General features: G+C 34.4%; 1 protein-coding gene across 4 annotated transcripts in view; it reads right to left on the minus strand.

The window, feature by feature from the left end:
• Window positions 1-23,135, minus strand: part of LOC127858982 (glycoprotein-N-acetylgalactosamine 3-beta-galactosyltransferase 1-like) — a 62,134-nt gene that overhangs the window by 23,505 nt on the left and 15,494 nt on the right. Inside the window, exon 1 of one of the 4 annotated variants that reach the window (XM_052396373.1) lies at window positions 14,632-14,946. The exons of 1 other annotated variant lie outside the window; for it this stretch is intronic. In XM_052396373.1, the coding sequence (XP_052252333.1) occupies window positions 14,632-14,687 (56 nt within the window). In that variant the 5' untranslated portion in view covers window positions 14,688-14,946. 2 more of the 4 variants (XM_052396374.1, XM_052396376.1) reach the window with 2 other exon arrangements.

The raw sequence follows: 23,135 nt of genomic DNA on the forward strand, positions 1-23,135 counted from the left end.
ATTTTTTTTCATGTACGATCTCATAAGTCGAGTAAGAGCAAACACATACCGGGTAATTTGTGTATGAGTAGTTTATCTTATATAAGATTTATGCAACGGGCATCGCATTGCGTAATGGTGCGCATCCAATTTTGGAAATGAAGCGCAGTTTTTCGTTTTAATGGGAGAAGAACGCATGTCATGTAATGGAGTGTTTAAAATTGCCTGATGTTACATAAGGTGCTGTTAGGACTCATTTCATTTGAAGATATAGATGTGTTTCATTGCATAATTTGATTTTTTGTCTCTGTGTTAAGGTTATAAAAGATATGTTGTCTTTGTTCTGATGTTATTAGTATTAACTTTTTTTTCCAATGATGTTTTTTTTTTTTTTTTTTTTTTTCGACCGCCCGATGGACCATTTTCAAAATAATTTTTGTAAACCAATAAAAAAAAAAGTCGTGGCCTGAAAGTGCCAAATGTCCAAGATACCATGACGTCCTCCTCAAAATGTTAGATCCTTCGAACACCATTTTATTTTATCCCTGATTAATCCTTTCACACAGTAGGCCTACATGTACGATTCCTTGTAATGTTCACAGCGTTTATTTTAAATCGTTTTCGTTCTCAAATTTCAGCAGGTATTTAATTATTAATATGTATTTATGATTTAGATTTATTTACTATTTCGAAGATACAGTATTGCAACGTGTTTAGTTAGTCTAATTTCGTGTTTAGTTAGCAAGAGGCAATGATTTTTTTAAAATGGGAATATTTGAATGATATTTGGCATTGATGTTATACTACTTAAAACAAACATAATGATGTCTTTCTTTTTTTATTAGGATGAAAAATAGATTTTTTATGATTTTTTTAAAACACATAAAAAAATAGGTGAATTTTTCTGCTGTTTTTTCTGCCAAAAATCTGGTTCATTGCCAGCAAACAACTGACATTTGCATTTAACCAGCTATTTTGGCCATTTATAAGTTATTTTTATCTATGTGAATGCCTTTTTAGATATAAAACACATTAAAACATATTAATAACACGTATTTTTTATTGGTTTTGCACTTTTTACTGCACAGTTTATAGCAAAATAAGGGGGCATACAAATATATATTTATGTGCGTGAATAGCCTTTGTCTTTACTGCTATCAACAACAACTCTGCAGCTTTTTTAAGGTTTTATTTTCAATGATAACTAATGGTGAACTAACACATAATTTGTTGACACAATTTATATTTGTTGTGCATACACAATATACAAATACTTGTGAAATGTCCAATTACCCGATATTACATAATGATGAATTAAAATGACACATGCCTCCCAATCACGATGACGAGTTGTTCAAATTAAAAAAAACACAACATTGTTGATGTTGGTTTTTTTGTCAGTCAAAGGTAGCATATAGGCAAAAACTAATCCCAAAGATTGAAATTTTTCATAAGTGATGATTAATGAATCATTTTACTTCAACTGCACTCTCACATGTCAGACCGACAGTGTCACGAGCAGACATAGTGGTCACTACAAAACAATGAAATTCTTATGGGGGCTTTCAATAGTTTTGACAAGTTTTATATGTTGTTCACTCAATTAAAATAAATTGTCCATTAGGTAAAATAAGTCCTCAAATTATAAATACACCCCAAGAACAACAGCCAATACTTAAATAAGGTTAACATGCAGACAATAGTTCACTGCCACACATGTTTAACAAAAGTAAAATCATTTGCTTCATTAAATAGGTTCAAAAACCAAAATTCTTCTTATTTAAATAAGACCTAACACTAGTTATTTGAACTTCAATGTATCTGTAAGTATAATCTTATATTCAGTTATCGCCTATGGCGATTTCTTCCTGATTTATTCTCTTTTCCCCCCGCTGCCTTCAGCTTCTTTGCCTCAATCTCCTCTATCGGGGCGCATTCACAAACGGCAGCTTCTTGCGGTACTCTGTAACATGTAAATGAACATTTGAGCTGCACTCTGGGAAAACGGGGCTTAATGCATGAGCCTAAAGTGTCATCCCATATTAGCCTGTTTAGTCCACACAGGCTTATCAGAGACAACACTTTCTGCTTCAACTGGATTTTCTTTGAGAAGGGACTTTCTTAAACGGAAAATAGCTTAAAGGTTCATTGTTTTTACCATTCAAGGCTTTTTTAAGGCTGTTGGGGGAAGGGGCCTTAGCCTTCATATTATATAGGAAAAAGTGTGTGAAACCCAAAATTTGGAACACAACTCACACATTGTTAGTCATAGGGGAATGTAATTTTTTTGGGTTAAGTGCATGAATATAGTGAAAAAAATTGAGAGGATGTAGCCTTTTTATGAAATTTTCCGAGGGATTGTAGACTAGATTAGGCTACAGCTTTAGAATTAAAAAAAAAAGACTGCTCTTCCTTATCTTGTGATATCAGTCTTCTTAAACTCAATTATGTGATATCTGTCTTTTTAAACTACATTTTGTGATATCTGACTTCTTAAAAGTATAACAGTTTATATTTCAAATGCATAAACATTAGTGAATTACAATAATGATGATTAATTAATGTTGATAATAAATGTATTTCAAAATGACCGATACATTGCCATAAAATAAAATTACATGGGGTTTATGTTTCAAAATGTCATTCTGCTGAAATGTCATTTATATACTAAGAATAATATTTATTGGTTAAAATTGCATATTATTTTTTATCTAGTACCTGATGCGGAAGCTTCAACTTTTCAGCTTTTGCAGCCCGGTCCTGTGTAAATTGACCTGGCTGCGGTGATACACGCTCACTGTGAGACTCCGAACACTCACTGTTAGACTCCGACCGTTCACTGTCAGACTCCGAACGCTCACTGTTAGACTCCGAGTCAAACTCTTCCCAATCCTGAGACTCTGACTTATTAGTATCAAACATATGTCTGCAAAAAGAATAATTGAAATCAAAGAAATAATATATCTACATAATATAACTAAAATACAGTGACTGTATCGAATTGTTGTTCACATCCGACGTTAAATAAAGATTCTTGTATCTTGTATCATTAATGCAATATCCGAAATACTTGCTGTCCGAATAGTGCAAGTCTGTATTTTGTATTATCGAAACGTCTATTTACAGATATACGAATGAAATCTACCATTACGATATAATGTCGGCATAAATATATCCTTCAATGATGTTTAGCACGTACAACACATTTTTTGGCAACTTTACAGAGCAAAAAAAGAACAATTGATATTTACGTCGTATGAATTTTCAACAACGGCGGCCATCTTGCCATTCATGAAATGGGTCAATAGTGGGTCCATACATTAGCAACAACCAGCAGAATTACGGCATTTTGCAAAGCAATTAGTGGCATGAATGGAAAGGAGAATGATTAACCTTCAAAATAAAAGCAATTTTTCTACTGGGCAATGTATCTTACCTATTTTTCTCGATCTCGGAAATTTTCTTAGGCTTTCTTTTAATCTTCAACGCAACTGTGTGGAAACGAAAGTGCTTTGCCCGCGAACATAAATGTATTAACTTATATGATTAGTGGTTATTTTAACCATATCCAATCGAAAACCACCTTAAAAACGACGTAATTCCGACCCCCTATCGGCACTATTTTTATGAACGAGATTTCGCGCAGGAATTGTTCAGTAATAAATGAGCCGTACGCAGTTGCCTCCCTTGTGCCCATCGCTAGTTTAGTGATTCTTACAAACAATAGACTGACATGAAAAGTGGCTCCTTTTGAAGCACAAACTACATCCAAATATATATTACAGCTGGCCCGGTTTGATGGAGCCTGTTTTTGATAATAATTAATTACCATTTTTCACTTCCGTGTTTATATGTTTACCAACGCCATGATGGAAAAAAGTCCGTGTCCCACAATGCTTAGCGCGCATTCACACAGGTCAGTAAGACCGGTGTGACACAATGGTAGCGCACCTCTAATGATTTCCTGCGATTTATTTTACGATCATTGCCGATCTTAAATGATCGGTTATTTCCGAGAGATGCATTTTATTTTTTTCAACCTTCGAATTTTGATATTTGTTTACCTTATTCATTTAGAACACATTATTTTCACTATAAATATTGACTTTGATCCAATTATCATCTGAAAAATACGATTTCGCGATTTCTTCAAAGATTGACGAGCCTTTTTACCTGTTTACTTATCCATATCTAATTTAAGCTTGTACTGATGTGAAGTTGTCGTGGCCGAGTGGTTAAGGCGATGGACTAGAAATCTTCTGGGATCTTCCCGCGCAGGTTCGAATCCTGCCGATATCGCATACTTTTTGCGACGCGTTTTATTTCTTTTCTAACGTAATTTGATTTAATATAGCATATAAGCTATGTTTATTGTCAAATATGTTGAAAATTGTAAGAAAATCTATCAATTTTTAAAATTAAAACGTTTTGGCTAAATTGGGTAATTTACTGCTGAAAATACGAATGATGCATGTTGCATTTTTATTTTTATTTCAAAAAGTAAACGGTAAATCTTTCTATTTCTTGGTATTTTTGCTGTATATAGTGTTTATATAAAAAATTAGTTTAAAATATAACTTAAATGATACTATTTTGAATTTTATGACACTTTGTTTTTATTCGACCCAATTTTTACTTGGCTGAAATCACTTACATTTCATGGCGCTATTCCATTGATAAAAAATAGTAAAAAATAAATGTCTGTAAAATTTCATCTTGTTTAAACTTAACACACCTTTATTGCATCTGTACACACCAACTGCATGCCCATATTTGGAAATCTGAATGAATTGTGGAACTTTTATGTACCCCAGGGGTGAATATAAACTGGACAAAAGCCAAACGTGAGGGTCGTTTTGAAAAAATCGGTATATTTTTTTAAAAAGCATGGAAAGCCTACCTACAAATTTGCATGTAGTTCAGTGAAATGATGCTGATTAAGAAAATAATTAATTAAATTATATTTGGATATGTGCCCATTAGAGGTGCGCTACCTTAAAGGGGAATTATCACAGATTTTGGCATGTATTGAAGTTCGTCACTAAATGCTTTATATTGATAAATGTAAACATTGGATCTTAAAAGCTCCAGTAAGAACAAGAATAAGATTAAATAAAGAAAAAAAGTAATCCCCAACTGGGCTCGATCCACGGACCCTGGAGTAAGAGTCTATCGCTTAGAACAGTCACCACTCGGCCATCCGTGTTCATACAATGAGCGGTGAATTTTATACTTAATATATAAAGCAATCCTCGAAGTATCACAAAATATAATGACAACAACAAAACTCTCCGAAGTATTCAATCGTTTCTCGATGCAACACTTTATAATTTACAGGTTTTTAAATCGTCAAAAAATGCATATTATAGATATTTTAGAGCATGATAATTTAACTAAATCTTCAATAGATATATTACTGTTTTCTCAAAAATATTATAACTTCAACAAAAAATTGCAAATCTGAAACAATTATTGTAATTTTGTCAATGTTCCAAAACGTGAAAAGGCCCCTTTAATGAAGACTCTGGATTTTAGTGAAAATACTATGGACGTGGTGGTCATAAACAGTAAATGTTTTGAATATTTTTAAAGCATCGAAATTCGAATGACTCCAAAACGTATTTCGGATTGTGTGTTTGTCATGAATGTTTTAAGCAAAGAATTGAGGTACATATAATTGAGTTTTTGTTTTGCTGTTGCATTTTATCTTTTGATTTCTACCAAGAAGAATATCACATTCTCAGGGCTTTTTTTCCTTCTTTGCGAGTGGCCCTGGAAGAACATTTCACAATTTTGATAAGGACAATTCACAAACCTATCAGGGCCGTGAATTTTCACAAAATTGGCCGTTTTTAACAATTTCACGGCTCGGTTTTTCACAATTTTAAGAAGTTCGTGACTCAATTTTTTCACAATTTTGAATAGTTCGCGACTCAATTTTTCACAATTTTGAAAAGTTCACAACTCTTTTTTCACAATTTTGAAAAGTTCACGACTCATTTTTACACAAAGTGAGAGTGCCAGGGACGCTTCACAAAGTCAGGAAAAAAAGCCCTGATTCTAGATACGTTTTTTTATTTCTTCTCATATTTTCAATAGTAAAGTATTTAAAGGAACCGTTTAATGTGGAACCAATTTTTTACGTGACACAATCGGTAGTTATTCGGTCGTCAGGAATGTTGTGTATATATTGTTTATGTTGTGTAGGAGGCTCAACCAGAATAATTATTCTTTTATGTCAATTAATCATTTTCTTTCATATTTGTAATGTGTCACCGGCATTAGTTAACATAAAGATGATACATCGACTACATGGTTGGTGCTCGCTAAAGCTTGCCCTATTTTTTTCGAAGCCTATCAGTATCTGGATAAACTTTCTTCATCTTGGCACCAACCATGTCAGGTTTTTTTTTTTGGCCCGATTTTATAGCCGAAATTCGGCTATGTTCCCAATCCCACAAAGTATACTTTTTTCCCAAAATGTGGCAAAAAATTCCCAATTTCCCCAAAAAAAAAAAAAAAAAATTGTTTTTTTTTTTTTTTTTTTTAGAAAGAAGTCTTATGTGTATTTTATCTCAATTTTAATTCAATTACATCTAACAAAGTATTATATGATTTTTTCTTTTAATTTGAATGATTATAAAGAGTAAAATCAAATTTAGTATTTCCCTAATCAGTGGACTTTTCGTGTGGAAAAAAAGGCTAATGAATTTATTTTCCCAATTTCATGAAAATACCGATAAAATTCCCAATTCCAAAGCCATGGGCTATCTTCCCAAAAAGTGGGAACAAAAACCTGCATTTATTCTCTGTATTCACCGTGAAGCTTTTATTTGTGAATCACCAAGCGATGATGCAAATCTCGATTTAATTCTTGTACGCGGAAAAGAAAGTAATTCTGATAAAATGGAACTTGCTTAAATGCTCAACAATGATGACATATCTAAGCGCCTAAGGCAATTTGTTGTGGCCTCGTGGTTAACTCGGATGCAAATAAATTCGATGCACACGCAAACAAACTTAGCATATGCGGAATGCGAACAAAAACGTAACGAATATAATTACATGTATAATTCTACACAAGTATACCAAAAGCTACAACTATAATTATCACAAGCCATTAAAAGAAAAAAATGTATATTATTATCGTAAAAGCAAGACGTTTGAACGCAAAATAGACAGAAAGAAAATAGATTAGAAGTCAGCGAGCTCATAGAGCAAGGCAATATCATATGCGCCCCTTTAACCTCACACAACAAATGTCTGCTTATTAACTTACCACAAATGTCCAGACGATCAGTGTGTTTATGCCGTTTCAAAAGATAAACGTCAACTCACATTCCAGTTTCATACGAAACTACACTTGTAAATCCTTGTCTTTAACTTGCCTTAAACTCGTCTCGGCCATGACAAAGCCACCAAAACAGAGCGTGTGTTAATTAACACAGTCCTCATCTACATGTATTAGTCAGAATTGCATGTCTCACCACACTTTAAATAGAACACTTACTTTCTCATAGTTGAGAAGTCGATTTCCTCCTTCATGTTAACCCTTATCTCTGTGCAAATAAAGGCCGTGCTGTACGGAATCCGCTTAGGGTCACATTCCGTGTAAAATTCATTTGCCGATGGCACGATATGGATAACACAGGAAAAAATACCTAGTATATAGAACCGTTGACAGCTACAGTAGGCCTATAACAGAGACCTAAAATATCTACGTATCTGATTATATGAAATAATCACGCAGTCGAGTATCTGACGTCATTGAATCGTTATCTGTTATTTTCTCCGAACTGATTACGCATTTTTAACGTTTCTTGTGTGACGTATTTTCTGTGACGAAACAAACCGGTTTTATCTGGACTCTCTGGATTTTTTGGACAATGATTCGGACTTGGTTGTTATATTTAAAGGGGCCTTTTCACCGTTTTTGGCATGTTTTGAAATAAGTCATTAAATGCTTTATATTGATACATGTAAACATTGGATCTTAAAAGCTCCAGTAAAAAATCAAGAATAACATTTAAAAAAGGACAAAAATGTAGCCGCAGTTGGAATCGAACCAGTGACCCCCGGAGTCCTGGAGTAACCTGGAGTAAAAACGCATTTGCCCGCTCGGCTATTCTGCCAAGCATATTTGGATGAAGTATTTTATGCATTATATCAGCAATCTTCGTTGTTTCACAAAATTTAACGACAACAACAGAACTCTCCAAATAATTCAATCGTTTCGCGTTGCAACGCTTTATAATTTTAAGGTTTTTAAATCGTCACAAGATGCATATATTGGCTATATTAGACCATGGTAAATGTTCAGTAATACTGTTTCCTCAAAAATATCATAGCTAAAACGAAAATTTGCGAATCTGAAACAACTTTTTTCAATTTTGTCAATTTACCAAACCGTGAAAAGATCCCTTTAACAGTGAAATGAAATAGCATCATACAAATCTTAAATATAATTATATCGGATCTTGTGTTTGTCATGCATTAACTTCAGGTATACTAGTCGCTTGGACCTGTAAAGAAATGTATTAAATCGTGTAGATCTATGGGTCAGGGGTGGTATTCCAGAAACAGCTTAAGTCATTTCTTAAATAATTTCACTTAAGTTCAAAATTACAATGTATTGTATTTCTTTACTAAATAAGGAAACACATGTTTGTTTGGTATTCCTAAAATAACATTGACATAATGATGTTATTTAAATGTATATCTTAATTCCAATCTAATGCAATATGAAATGAAACACTTAAGAAAATTTCCCAATTTAAGGATAAGAATAAAATTGAACTTAAGATGCTTCTGGAATACGACCCCTGGTATGCTACAGTCTAAGGAGCTTACGGAATATCGTTAGGGCCATTGTGGTTACAAATTAAAATCCAGAGGGTGACAATGCGATCGTACGATGGCGAAAATGCGATAGTATGATGGCGACAACGCGATAGTGCGATAGGGCGACAATAGAATAGTCATATCGTACTGTCGTCATCGTATTATCGCATGTCGCCATCGTACTATTGCATTGTCTCCATCGTACTATCAAGTTGGTGTACTCTCGTTTTCGTATTATCGGATTGTCGCCATCGTAATATCACACTGTCGCCATCGTATTGTCGCACTGTCGTCATCATATTATCGCACTAATGCATTGTCGCCATCGTACTATCGCACTGTAGCCATCATATTGTCGCACTGTCGCCATTGTATTATCGCACTATCGCATTGTTGCCATCGAACTATCGCATTGTCGCCATCTTAATGTCGCACTGTCGCCATCGTACTACTGCATGATCGCTATCGTATACTATCGCGTTGTCGCATTGTCGGCATCGTATTATCGCATTGTCGCTATCGTACTATCGCGTTGTCGCCATCGTACTCTCGCATTGTCGCCATCGTACTATCGAATTGTCGCCCTCTGAATTTTAATTTATAAGCACGATGGCTCTTACGGTATTCCGTAGAACACGGTGCAGCCAATATAATTGATGCACATTGACTTAATGTGATGATTAAATAGATATACAAATAAATTGTTTGCAATTCTGATAAAAAATGTAATGTGATTAGTGAATGACGTCAATTTTATGGAAAAAAAACTAAACAATGTTAATTTTATACAAATGCCTGTGGGTTAGTAGGATGTTAAAGTTTGTCCAAAGTCAATAACGGAAAAATAGATCCGCACATGATGTTTTAATCTTGTAAACAAAAGCGACTTTTCACCGGTAAGATATCGCGCAAGCAAAAGTCAAAAAGACAAACCAGTACTAAGTAGTAGAAGTAGTAGTAGTAGTCGTCGTAGTAGAAGTAGTACTGGTGGTGGTGGTGGTGGTGGTGGTGGAAGTGGTGGTGGTGATGTTGGTTGTGGTGGTGGTAGTAGTAGCAGTAGTAGTAGTAGAAGTAGTAGTAGTACTAGAAGTAGAAGTAAGTAGTAGAAGTAGTAGTAGAAGTAGAAGTAGTAGTAGTAGTAGCAGTAGTAGTAGTAGTAGTAGTAGTAGTAGTAGTAGTAGTAGTAGTAGTAGTAGTTGTAGTAGTAGTAGTAGTAGTAGTAGTAGTAGTAGTAGTAGTAGTAGTAGTAGAAGTAGTTGTAGTAGTAGTAGTAGTAGTAGTAGTAGTAGTAGTAGTAGTAGTAGTAGTAGTAGTAGTAGTAGTAGCAGCATCAGCAGCAGTAGTAGTAGAAGAAGTAGAAGTAGTAGTAGTAGTAGTAGTTGTAGTAGTAGTAGTAGTAGTAGTAGTAGTAGTAGTAGTAGTAGTAGTAGTAGTAGTAGTAGTAGTAGAAGTAGTAGTAGTAGTAGAAGTAGCAGTAGCAGTAGCAGTAGCAGCAGCAGCAGCAGTAGCAGCAGTAGTAGCAGTAAAAGTAGCAGTAGCAGTAGCAGTAGCAGTAGCAGTAGTAGTAGTAGTAGTAGTAGTAGTAGTAGTAGTAGTCAGCGCCCTCACACTACTTTGGGGGAAGGGGTCCGCAGTAGCAGCAGTAGTAGCAGTAAAAGTAGCAGTAGCAGTAGCAGTAGCAGTAGTAGTAGTAGTAGTAGTAGTAGTAGTCAGCGCCCTCACACTACTTTGGGGGAAGGGGTCCGCAGGAGGGGGAATTTTCGCGGCGTTTCCCTTTTTGGGGGATTTTTTTACTTTCTCTCTCATTATTACATTTGTACATGTTTGCACTATATTCATTGCATTTTTCATAATTGAGTATGTTTGAAAAGATTAAATTGAAATAGAATTGAGATATAATAATCATGAGACACATCTTTCTATTAAAAAAAAATTTTTTTTTTTGTTTTAGGGGGAATTTTTCCCCCCAAAAGGGGAAAAAAGTATACTATTCAGGTGGGGGACTGCCGCCGAAATTCGGCGGCAGATTTGATAGATTGAGGGCCCTGGTAGTAGGAGTAGTAGTAGTAGTAGTAGTAGTAGTAGTAGTAGTAGTAGTAGTAGTAGTAGTAGTAGTAGTAGTAGAAGTTAGTAGTAGTAGTAGTAAGAGTAGTAGTAGTAGTAGTAATAGAAGTAGTAGTAGTAGTAATAGTAGTTTTCAACCGAGAGCGAGAGTATGCCTTTAAAATTGTTCCAACAAAACTTCAAATTTAATTATAGAACACAAAAGTAGATACTATCTATTGAATTGCGTTTACAACTACATACAGCAGACAAACAATATTACTACAAACAATAACGTTAAGTTTCCATGGCAACCGCCTGTATTTCTTAGACTGACAAAATATGAGTACCCTACCAGAGAGAACCTCAGCATTGATTTCCCAGGAAGAAAATGACACACCGTATAAAACAAATATACATAGAAAGCGTTTAACCCTTTCAGCGCTGGAACCGAGTTATAAAGGCCTTTGCAAACAGTTTGGATTCTGATGAGACGCCAGACAACGTCTGATCAGGATCCAAACTGTTTGCTATTCTGATAGTATTCTTTAGAAAAAAAATCGATGAGAATGCTAATTTTAGAAATTCATCAGACGACATTTTAGCAGACGACAAATTTCCCAGCATGCAAAGGGATAATTACACGTATGAGTGTGTTGCTGTATTTACGATGAACAGACAGCAAGATTGTTTGGTTGAAATCGATGAACTTTCATTACATCGTTACATTACTATACCAGAGGCGTCGGCGATTGGGGCGACAGGAGCGGCGGCCGCCGCCCGAATATTTTAGGCAAAAATAAATTTTCTGCAAAGACCTTTTTTCATTTCAATACCCGTACATCTAAAATATATTTACCACGAAGCAAGGTAGTCATGCTTTCGCGGTTATGACACGAGTATTGTTTATTGTCATCACCCGCCCGCGATAATGTACGTGTCAATTATGTTCTTAATTAATCGGTCTCTTTTATAACGATAATCCCTTTATTCTTGAGTAATTAAACCTGGGAATCTTTAATTGTCGGTATGAAATAAGCCTTTGCTTCTTTTATTTATTTAAAGGAAAGTACGACATATAACAAATTTTCCGATATCCAATAGTCCTTAATTATCACACAATTAAAGATACCTCAAGATACATAAATTAATTGTAATGACTCAAAGTAAATCTATAATTCTCAAAAAACTTATTTAATGTTTTTTACCACTTTTTGTGTCAGTTCAATATGTCTTCTTCAAACAAACAAACGAATTTCAAATTTCCAAAACGGAATTTCGGGGAAAAAACAAACTCCGAAGAACGTTCTTTCAACCCTCATGATCCCTAATGTTTTGTCGCCTGCAGCAGCGACATATAGAGATCACTTCTCCATCGTCTGTCTATCACAACTTTTATCATTCAGAAAATGCCTGAAATAGACGTGTATTAAGTCATGTATCAGGCATAAAAACGCACCAGAATGCGAAATTTGATGCTTAAAGAAAAAAATCCGGAGGACCCCGGAACCCACCAACGGGAGGAGGTATCCCCCTCCTATACCGACCCCAGACACCGCCCCAATGTCAATTTGTTTCCGACGCCCCTGTATACTCTATCAACTTGCAATGCCTAAAGAATGCACATAATCGGGATAAAGAATTATCGACTCATCCATGTCGATTAACCGAGTCAAACGCATCTTTTGTCATGTGGGGATAAAGGATAAGTGTAACGTCATGCCTAATGCCACACCTATCCTTTAGGTTGGACCGTGAACATCAAGTCAGAGACATTGCTCAAACATGAAGTCTTCACATGGTTAAACTTGGTAATTACCGGTAAGTTATTTAACATTAAACGAAACTCAAGTCCTGAAAGGTTCAGGACAAACGCAAACGTTCGTGTAGAAAAACGTACGCACATTATATTGAACCATTGTTAAAGCTATAATTATATGCATTCAAACAGGCTTGAGTTAAAATATACATAATGTATTTCTTAACTGCTGCGCACGTGCACATTGTTCATTTGATTAGAGCGCGTGCACGGGGCGTATATGAAGCTGTAAAAATTGTGCTCATGAAATAAGCGACGGTGAATATTTGTTTTGCAGTATATGGCGTATGTCTCATAACCATATCTCAACTTTCTATATATATATTTATATATATTTCTTCCCGCTTTAAATGGTATTAATATTTATAAACATTACTTTATTGAAAGGCCTGATTTCCAAGTGCGTACACTTCAAACTGGAGAGGGAAAAAAACAAATGTTTGATTACACGTATCGCTTTTTTGACGATGCTGTTTCAAAACCAAAAATCTTTAGAGTGGCGACCTATGTAAAAGACCGAGCCAGTCCGATTGAGAAAATTCGATTTTTCTAATCGGAATACCTCGCAGCGAGGTCGGTCTACAGTCAGAATGGCCCCAGGTCAAAAAGGCCCCTTGTCAAAACAACCAGGTTTGATTATTTAACATGTATATAGTTTAATAAATACAATATTAAACAAAGTTCTTTATTACAAATTGACCAACTTAAAAACTGTCTTTGGGGACGTTTTGACCAAAGTGGGGCCGTTTTAACTCGTTTTGACTAGGGGCCGTTTTGACCTGGGGCCGTTTTGACTAGCTCCCCAATTAATATGGCCAACATTGTACCTGACAGATTGGGTCGTTTTAACCCCATTGTACCTGACAGATTGGGTCGTTTAAAGATGAAGCAATTCGCTATCTTGAAAGAGAAAGATTAAAAAGTGTTATTGTTGTTCATATTAATGTGACTGGAGTTAATGATAAACTTCAACTAATGCATGGCAGTGTTGATATTTTTTAAAGAAAACGATTCCTGTAAATACGAATGTCAAGCGCTTGAAAATTGTGACCACTGACACTGTCAGGAATAACGTTTACAACGCGTGTCACTTACAAAATTTAATATTGTTGGTGAGCACACAGGCAGCAGTATCATTAAAATAAATAATTCCCCCCCCCCCCGGACCATACCCCCCCCCCGAGCTTACCCCAGGGGTTCCAGATTGTTAAATGTACACCTATTGTGTATGGTTTAACTTTCCAACAACGAATATTGACAAAAAAATAACAGTTTAAAAAATACCCCTCTTATAGGTATTATATATACACAAGGTATGAAACGCACTATATGCCTATTGCTGAAAGATTGTGGAACACTGGACGTGACCTTTTTCATCGAAAACACACATGTTCCCATGCAGTTGCCGACAAAATCCTATTGGATTCGTTAAAAGACAGTAAAAGCAACGTGATTACACAACTAACCGATCTCCTGCTCGGCTTATAACTTTAATATTCAATTAAATTCGACTTTCTCGCTAAATGTCACTCGGTGTTTCCCCCATTTGTTTCTTTATTTTCCATTCAAGCACATATCCATCCTCTTCAAAAGCATCGTCACACCAGTACTGTCAGTACTTTGATTATACATTCAGTATCGAGCAAGGAAATAAAAGATGCACGCATCTTATTAGCTCTTTCAGTGCTGGAACCGAATTTTGAAAGGCCTTTGCAAACAGTTTGGAACCAGATGAGACGCCACAGAACATGCTATTTTTAGAAATTCATGAGACGACATTTTAGCAGACGACAAATTTTCCAGCATGCAAAGGGTTAGACAACTAGCCTTTGACAAACGTCACAAAGCCTTATAGTTTAGATCGCTTGAAGATTTCAACAACGACCCCATAGTTGTTATCGCAAGAGATATCTTAAACAAATTAGGAAAAAGTTAGAAATATTTATTACCTTAATTTTGTAATTCGATAACTCGACAGTGAATGTCCATGATTTACATCCATCATTAACACAATTCAATGCAAGTCATTTACAATACTGAAACTGTTTCCGCGATAACCGATGTCTGTTTATCCGCCATCCAAAACTGAGCAATCGAGACTATCAACAACTGAAGTCCATCTTTAACTCTCTTGAATGCATGAAGTCCTTGTAATACTGAAGCATTATAAGCGAGAACCGATGTTTCACGTGTGTATATCCGCCTAACAAAACTTCGCAACCTCTACTGATATATTGATTTACGCTAGGCGAACGACGGTATCAGTTCAAGATGGCTGTAAACAAATAACGGTGTTATCGTAACGGCGCGCCTGAGGGTAAATCAAAACGCTGATAGCATATAAATACGCGCTGTCTTCCTTCTTAATTCAATCTATAAACGCGTGTATTTATCCTTACATGTCACCTGAAGATCCTCGTTTTGAATTGTAACGGTCTAACTAATGATAAAATTACTGACCAAGAATTTATTGATTTGATAAAAAGCAGTGATATTACCATTCTTTCTGAATCATGAACTAATAACTTCTCTGAAATAAATATTGATGGTTATTTATGTCATAATTTATATCGCAAGTTTAGACACAGAAATGCTAAAAGAAATAGTGGAGGAATTGTTGTTTACATAAATGAAAAATTGTCCGAAGGTATTTCAATCGTAAAAAAATAATTTTGATACCATTGTTTGGCTTAAAATTGACAAAACATTATTCTCTTTAAATTCCGATATTTATCTATGTGGGCTTTATTTATGGTCTGACGATTCATCTATTGCTAATATTGTCGATAGCGACCTAATTGATGTTTTGTATAACGATGTGTTTAATTTTGAACAGTATGGTAAAGTACTAATCGCAGGTGATTGGAATGCTAGAACTGGTAATCATTATGATTATATTCCATTCGATGTTTTAAATAGTGCTATTGATTTTGATTTTTATTCGCCCGATATTTCCCGTGGCCGGGCCTCAGTAGACAAAATCTGTAATTCACGGGGAAATCGAATGCTCGATTTTTGCAAAGCGGCCTCGTTACGCATCGCTAACGGTCGAATCGGAGATACCGCTTCGTTTACATATTTTAGTAAACAATCATGTACTACAATAGATTACTTGGTATTGCGTGACAAGGATTTCTCGCTTATAAACAACTTCACGATTTTGCCAGTTAACAGACAGACAGACAGACAGACAGTTTATTCAGACTTATACAAAAGTACATCGTCTTCATACTAATATATATACACATGCTTTCTGTCACGTAAATAGGTGTAACAACATAACATTACATAACATTGAAATAGTCATGTAAGAATACAAATACAAATGAACACAATCAATCGAAAGAACACTAAGGTTCTGTCAAGGCGGTACTGAAATTTATTAAACAACATTATTAAGCAAGGTATTTCTTAAAACAAAAGCTTCTTTGATATATTTACATACATTAGAAATAACTGTTTTGTCACATGAAACTAATAAACTGTGGAATTTATACACAGATGGGTTGATATAAAATATACGGCTTATATATCTTTTTCTTAAATCAGTGAAGCAGCGGCATATACATATAAAATGGTATTCATCTTCTAAATCAGATTCATTACAAAATAAACAATAACGTTCATTTCGTGGTATGTTATTCTGAGCGTATCTGCCAGTTTAGATTCGCAACGGGTGTGCAGACACTCTTAATCTAACAAAAAATAGGCGCAAACGTCTAGGAAGTAAGTCCAAATATTCTTCATATTCAAAAGAGGTTTTAAAGACTTTATACATATCTAATACAGAACTGTTATTCATTTTACCATACCACTCCTGTTTAAAATTATCAACAAGTCTACATTTGAACTCGCTAATAAAACTATTAACGTTAACAACGTTTGGATTTTCAAATACATAACCAAACCCAAAATTATTTAACATGTTCTTGACATTTGAGACCCAATTTGTATAACCTTTATTACAATCATTTATAGCTTGTTTGTAAACAGTTTGCATTATGTTATTTTCATTGTTAATAATTTTAAACCAGTATTTGATAATTTTAACGAACCTGTTTACATACAATGGATATCTCCCTAATTCTCCATAAACAGCTACATTACATGTATTTATTTTAACCTGTAACAATCGTTTACAAAATTTTAAATGTATGCGTTCAATGTCATCTGACTTTGTGAATCCCCATACTTCTGAAGCATAACTTTATATGGAGCCAACAAAAGAGTCAAACAACTGACAAAATATGTTCGGTTTTATGTCATAATCATTGCATTTAAACAATAATGCATTAATTGCCTTAAGGGCCTTACCAACCAAATGTTCCTGGTTTAATTTAAAATTTCCTGTATAATTCAAAACCGTTCCTAAGTAGTTAAAGTTATCAACCACTTCAATTTCATTACCATTGTATGTCCATTTTTCGTTATCTTTTAACCCTCCCCGAAATACCATAATCTTCTTTTTTGCAGTGTTAACATTTAGCCCCCAAGAATTGCAATATACATGTAAGTTGTCTAAATGTGATTGGACTTCAGCCGGTGACTTGCCTAAAATAGCCATGTCATCAGCAAATAATAGTAACATCAACACAATATCATCTATATTCAAACCAGAGTTAATGTTGTCTTGTAGGCTAAGTTCAAGATCCTCAACAAATAAAGAAAACAAAATTGGCGACATTACCTCCCCTTGCCTCAGTCCAACCGCATAACTAAAATAATCTGAATAAGAAGAACATGATTTAACACGTGACTTAACATTTGCATACATATCCTTAACTATTCTAAGCAATTTTCCTTGTATACCAGCACTATCAAAACATTTAAACATATCGACATATACAACATACAGGCGTTTATTTTCATTTAAATAATTTTGTACAATCGACATCAATATATAAATGGCATCAACAGTTGAATAACCTTTCCTAAATCCGAACTGCGCAACCGAAATAATAGTGTTTTCATTGCAGAACGTTTCAATGCGCTTGTTTAAAATCGTGGTAAATAATTTTGAAAAGCAACTAACTAAAGTAATCCCTCTATAATTATTAACGTCACTAATAGCACCCTTTTTATGCAAAGGGATTATTACCCCTTTTGTCCACTTATCGGGGAAAAATCCCGATACAAAAATACCGTTAAACACATCACACAAATGAGTTGATAAAATATCACTGCATTCAATAAAATATTCGTTCAAAATACAATCACTTCCCGACGATTTATGTCGTTTTAAATGTTTAATTGCTGAATTAACTTCCTCAACAGATATAGGTACATCAAGTTCTGGAAATGCAGAATTTTTTTAATTAAAGTCATTGTTTAAACAAAAATCTTCTGCTTCAGTATTGCAAAAATCAGACATATTGTTACTAATGTTTTCGAAAATTTTTGTAAATTCTTCTAAGGGAATTTTGTTTTTAATAACGTTATTTTTCGATTTGAAAAATCGCCAGAAGTCCCTTGGTTTGTGTTTTCTTAAATTTTCAATCTCTAACATTTTTTGCCTATAACAATATGCTTTCTTCTTACGGCTTATAATGCCTTTTACTTGTACATAAACGTTCTCTGTTAATATCTGTTTTGCACGAGTTAAAAGTACGTACAGCTTCGTGGTATAAATTTCGTGCGTTATTGCACTCGTTATCAAACCATTGTGCATTCTTTATGCACTATTTACATTGAAACTAGGGTTTGTTTTATAAACACATGTTTTGGAAAATAACGGATCAGCAACACTGCGAATGGTTTTAGTAAAACTATTTAACATGTTATTAATTGATGTTCTACTTGAATAATCTATATGTTGTACAATGGAATTAAATACAGGTAACAAAGAAATAATTCCTGAGCGAAATTGCCCACGTAATGCATCTTCCCATTTATACTTGACATGCCCACGTAATGCATCTTCCCATTTATACTTGACATCGGTGTATGATTGGTAATCAGAGGGGACATTATTACATGGTAGTGAAAAGTGTAACGGGGCGTGATCGCTAAATTCGTTAAAATCATGCACGGTAAAATCCGATATAATTGGAAAGCTGTATTCGTTTGCTAACAAATAGTCAATTACAGACGAACCGTTATAAGAATAAAAAGTATTTTTACAGCTATTTCCAACTCTACCATTAACAATGCGTAAACACGTTGATTTACATAGGTCTAATAATTTTACACCGTGACTATTTAATAAACAATCAACAGAGGCCCTGACAGAGGTGTTATCTGGAGAGTAATCAGGGTCGTCATATTCAGTATTAATACTATCTTGTACAATAAAATCGCATTTATTTCCAACTCTACTATTGAGATCACCAGTTACAAAAATCTTACCAAATTCAGAAAAATAAGTAATATCGTTTTCTAAAATTTCAAACAGGTCAATATTAAATGTGTTATATGCTGGGGACTCATTAGGCCATATATAAGTTGCACAGATATAAAAATCTTCTGAAATATTAAAAAATGTGTGATCGAGTTTCAACCAGATAATAGAATCATAACGATTTCTTACAATCTCAATACCATTAGTTAATTCTTCTTTAATAAAGACAACAATTCCACCGCTATTTCTGCGTGCTTTTCTATTCTGAAATTTTCTGAAGAAATTAAATGACAAATAACCACTTAAATTAATGTCACTACTACTTTTCACCCAAGATTCATGTAAAAAACATATATCATATGAGCTTAAAATATTTACAAAATTGGACGATGACTTTTAACACGTTCAGCGACCATGCACCTTTATATTTTGAACTCGATGTGAAGTCACTACACATAGATAATTATTCGAACGTAACACCGGTAACGGATTACACATGCTTTAAATGGTTCGAAGAACACAAGCTCAATTTTAGACGGGTTATAATTTCTTAATTACCTGAGTTAAACGAGATTTTGAATACCTGTGACGTCTTAGACGGTAATAATATTGATAATTTGGTAGATAGTTTTGCATCGCTAATTGAAAACGCGGCAAATCCGTATTTCTTTAAAACGCGAAAAGCACGAGTTTCGAGTTCAAAAAACAATAATAAAGAATGGTTTGATTCTGAGTGCGCGAACGCAAAACATCATTATTTGGTTGCTTTGAATACCTTTAATAAAAACAAAACCCGATCGAATAGAATAGAACTAAGCGAAATTAAACTGAGTTATAAGGTACTTGTACGGAAAAAGAAAAGGACATATAAAATACACAAGTCGCGCGAGTTATGCGACCTTCGAAAACACAAACCCAAACAGTTCTGGAAGCATTTTTGATCGAAATGTAATAGTAGATCTAGCAGCATATTACCAAATGAGTTCCGAGAATATTTTTCAAGTTTATTTAATGATGCTAAGGCTACACGTTTAGACGATGTCGAGAGTTTTAACGATGCAAACAATTTCAACGGAAATAACCCAACTTTCATATCCTTAAATGTCCCTATTACGACGGATGAAGTTTTGAAGGCAATTAAGCGTTTGAAACGTAACAAATCTCCATGTCCAGTTGATAATTTATTGAATGAATTTCTTATCGAGACGTCGGATATATTGATAGGACATATAACGGATGGTTTTAACAAGATATTCGATTCTGGTCATTTTCCAAAAGCTTGGTCCTATGGTTATATCGTGCCGTTACATAAAAAAGGGGACAAAAATAACCCAAACAATTACAGGGGAATAACTCTGCTTAGCAATTTTGGTGAACTATTTACCAGCGTACTAACAAAGCGAGTTGAAAACTGGGCCGAAGAAAATAAAATACACACTGATGCACAGTTCGGTTTTCGGCCCGACGTCAGCACTGTCGACGCCATTTTCGCATTACATTCTTTAGTTGAATATATGCTATCAAAAACATCCCGCCTGTACTGCGCATTTATAGACCTTAAGAAAGCATTTGATTCCGTTTATCGTAATGCGCTTTGGTTTAAACTTTTCAATATGGGTTTAGATGGTAAACTTCTGTCCATTTTCAAAGACATGTATTCTACAGTAAAATCTTGGATAAAGCACTGTAATACGTTTTCCGATTTCTTTGATATATCCGTTGGCTTAAGACAAGGGCAAAACAACTCGTCGATCCTATTTTCATTATTTTTGAAAGATATTGAATCGTATATAAAACATGATGCGGAAGGCGACCTCGGTCTAAACTTGTTTGATTTGTGATTTTTTATTTTACTCTTTGCCGATGACATGGTCTTGATCGGAAAGTCAGTTGACGAGTTACAAACAAGTCTTAACAATCTATTTACTTATTGCGAAAAATGGGGCTTAGAAGTAAATACCGAGAAAACAAAAACTATGGTCTTTAGAAAACGAGGTCAAATAAAAAATACCGAAAAATGGTCTTACAATAATATAGAATTACAAAATGTTGATAATTTCAACTATCTCGGAGTAGTATTTCAATGCACAGGAGGTTTTCAGCTGAATAGTCAGCATGTAATCGGAAAGGCAGTAAAGGCACAAAACGTTTTGTTACTTAATGTAAATAAATATGACGTCACTCCTCGTATTGCGTTGCAGTTGTTCGACGCCTTTGTATCCGCGACATTAAATTACTCTTGTGCTGTTTGGGGTTTTCATAAATCCAATGAAATCGAAAGGGTACATCTGAAATATTGCAAATCAGTATTAGGCGTTAAACAAAGTACTTGTACTGCAGCTGTTAATTCGGAATTAGGACGGTATCCTATATATATATATATTCAACAGTATGTTCAAATAATGAAATTCTGGTTACATATTTTGTACTCAGAAAATGTGGTTATTAAAACAGCATATTATACATCATTAGATTTACACGAGAAAGGATACAAGTCATGGGCCCCGAAGGTGCATGCACTCTTAAATGAGTTCGGTTTTAGCGACGTTTGGGCAAATCCCTTTAAATATAGCCTTAACGATTTTGTGCAAATGTTTAAACGTAGAACAATCGATTGTTTTTTGCAGAAACTTAGAGCCGATATCGTCACTAGTGCTTTATTAAACCATTTATATATTTATTTAACAGATTCGTTTGAACCAGCAATTTATCTCGATAAACTATTTAATAAGACTTACCGCCGCTCCTTGTCTCGTATTCGATTATCATCGCATGGCTTAAGAATAGAAACGGGTCGCTACGGTTCTGATAGACTTCCGAGAGAGGAGAGGACATGCTTACTGTGCAACAGACGCGATATTGAGGATGAATTCCACTTTATCATTATAAGTATTTGCTATACAGAATAACGCATTCGATTTTTAAAAAGGTATTATTTTAATAGGCCGAGTATGTTCAAATTCATCCAGCTAGTTAAAACAACCAACAAATCAGAACTAATTGGACTGTCTAAGTATATTTATTTCGCAAATAAGCAGAGAATCGACTTAATTAATATGAATCAATAACATCACATTTTTGCTGGGTGTTTTAAAGTGTATATTTAAAACTGTGTTTGTTATATATAATTTCAGAATTATGTGTTATATATAAGTTCTGCTATTGAATCCCACTGTTATTGACATTGTACTGTTTTCATAATGTGTTGTTGACAATGTACATTATACAAGTCAAAATAAACTGTCTATCTGTCTGTCTGTCTGTCTGTAATTGCCAAACTATATGCATTTTCTGCTCAAGTTTGTTGCCGTTGATTGTATTTGATTTTAGGAATGGTTAACTGTCATTTAATAGTTGTAGTTATAATTAATCTAATATGCATTTTGTTTTTGAAATACATAGAATCCAAATATTTATCTCACATCAAATTGGTTAAGAACATTCTCCGAAATTAAAATAACAATTATGCCGATCACATTTCCTTGACATGCTATTTTATCGAAATATTTGCTACATGTATGTTTACATGGCTATGTACTGATTGTATTCGCCAATAAAATTGTCTGTCTGTCATTAACAGCATTTTTTTAACAGCGTTTGATCATCGACTCGTTGCGATGACCCATCTCCATCGCTAGGAAACATAAACCCATTCCATTACAGGTAACATAACACACAATTTATAATTCGATATGTTTATTCTATAATAATACTTATACAAAATATGTTATAAAGAAATTTCAAGATGCGTTTTATATCAAAACTCATAGAGCATTTAATAATAAGGTCAAAATTAAGTACTTGTAAATTACAGAAAAGCCGATCGGTCAAAGTCCAATATCCGTTTGGTCTCGTTAAAATTTCAGTCGTATTCTGAGAAAACTGGGCATAATGCATGTGCGTAAAGTGTCGTCCCAGATTAGCCTGTGCAGTCCGCACATGCTAATCAGGGACGACACTTTCCGCTTTTATGACATGTTTCGTTTAAATGAAGTCTCTTCTAAGAAAAAATACAATTTAGGCGGAAAGTGTCGTCCCTAGGCACATGCATTATGCCCAGTTTTCCCAGAACGCGACTCATTTTATTTTTGGGCAATACCTGCACAACTATTGGGT

The sequence above is a fragment of the Dreissena polymorpha genome, chromosome 14 (assembly GCF_020536995.1).
Source record: "Dreissena polymorpha isolate Duluth1 chromosome 14, UMN_Dpol_1.0, whole genome shotgun sequence".
NCBI classification, from domain to species: Eukaryota; Metazoa; Mollusca; class Bivalvia; order Myida; family Dreissenidae; genus Dreissena; species Dreissena polymorpha.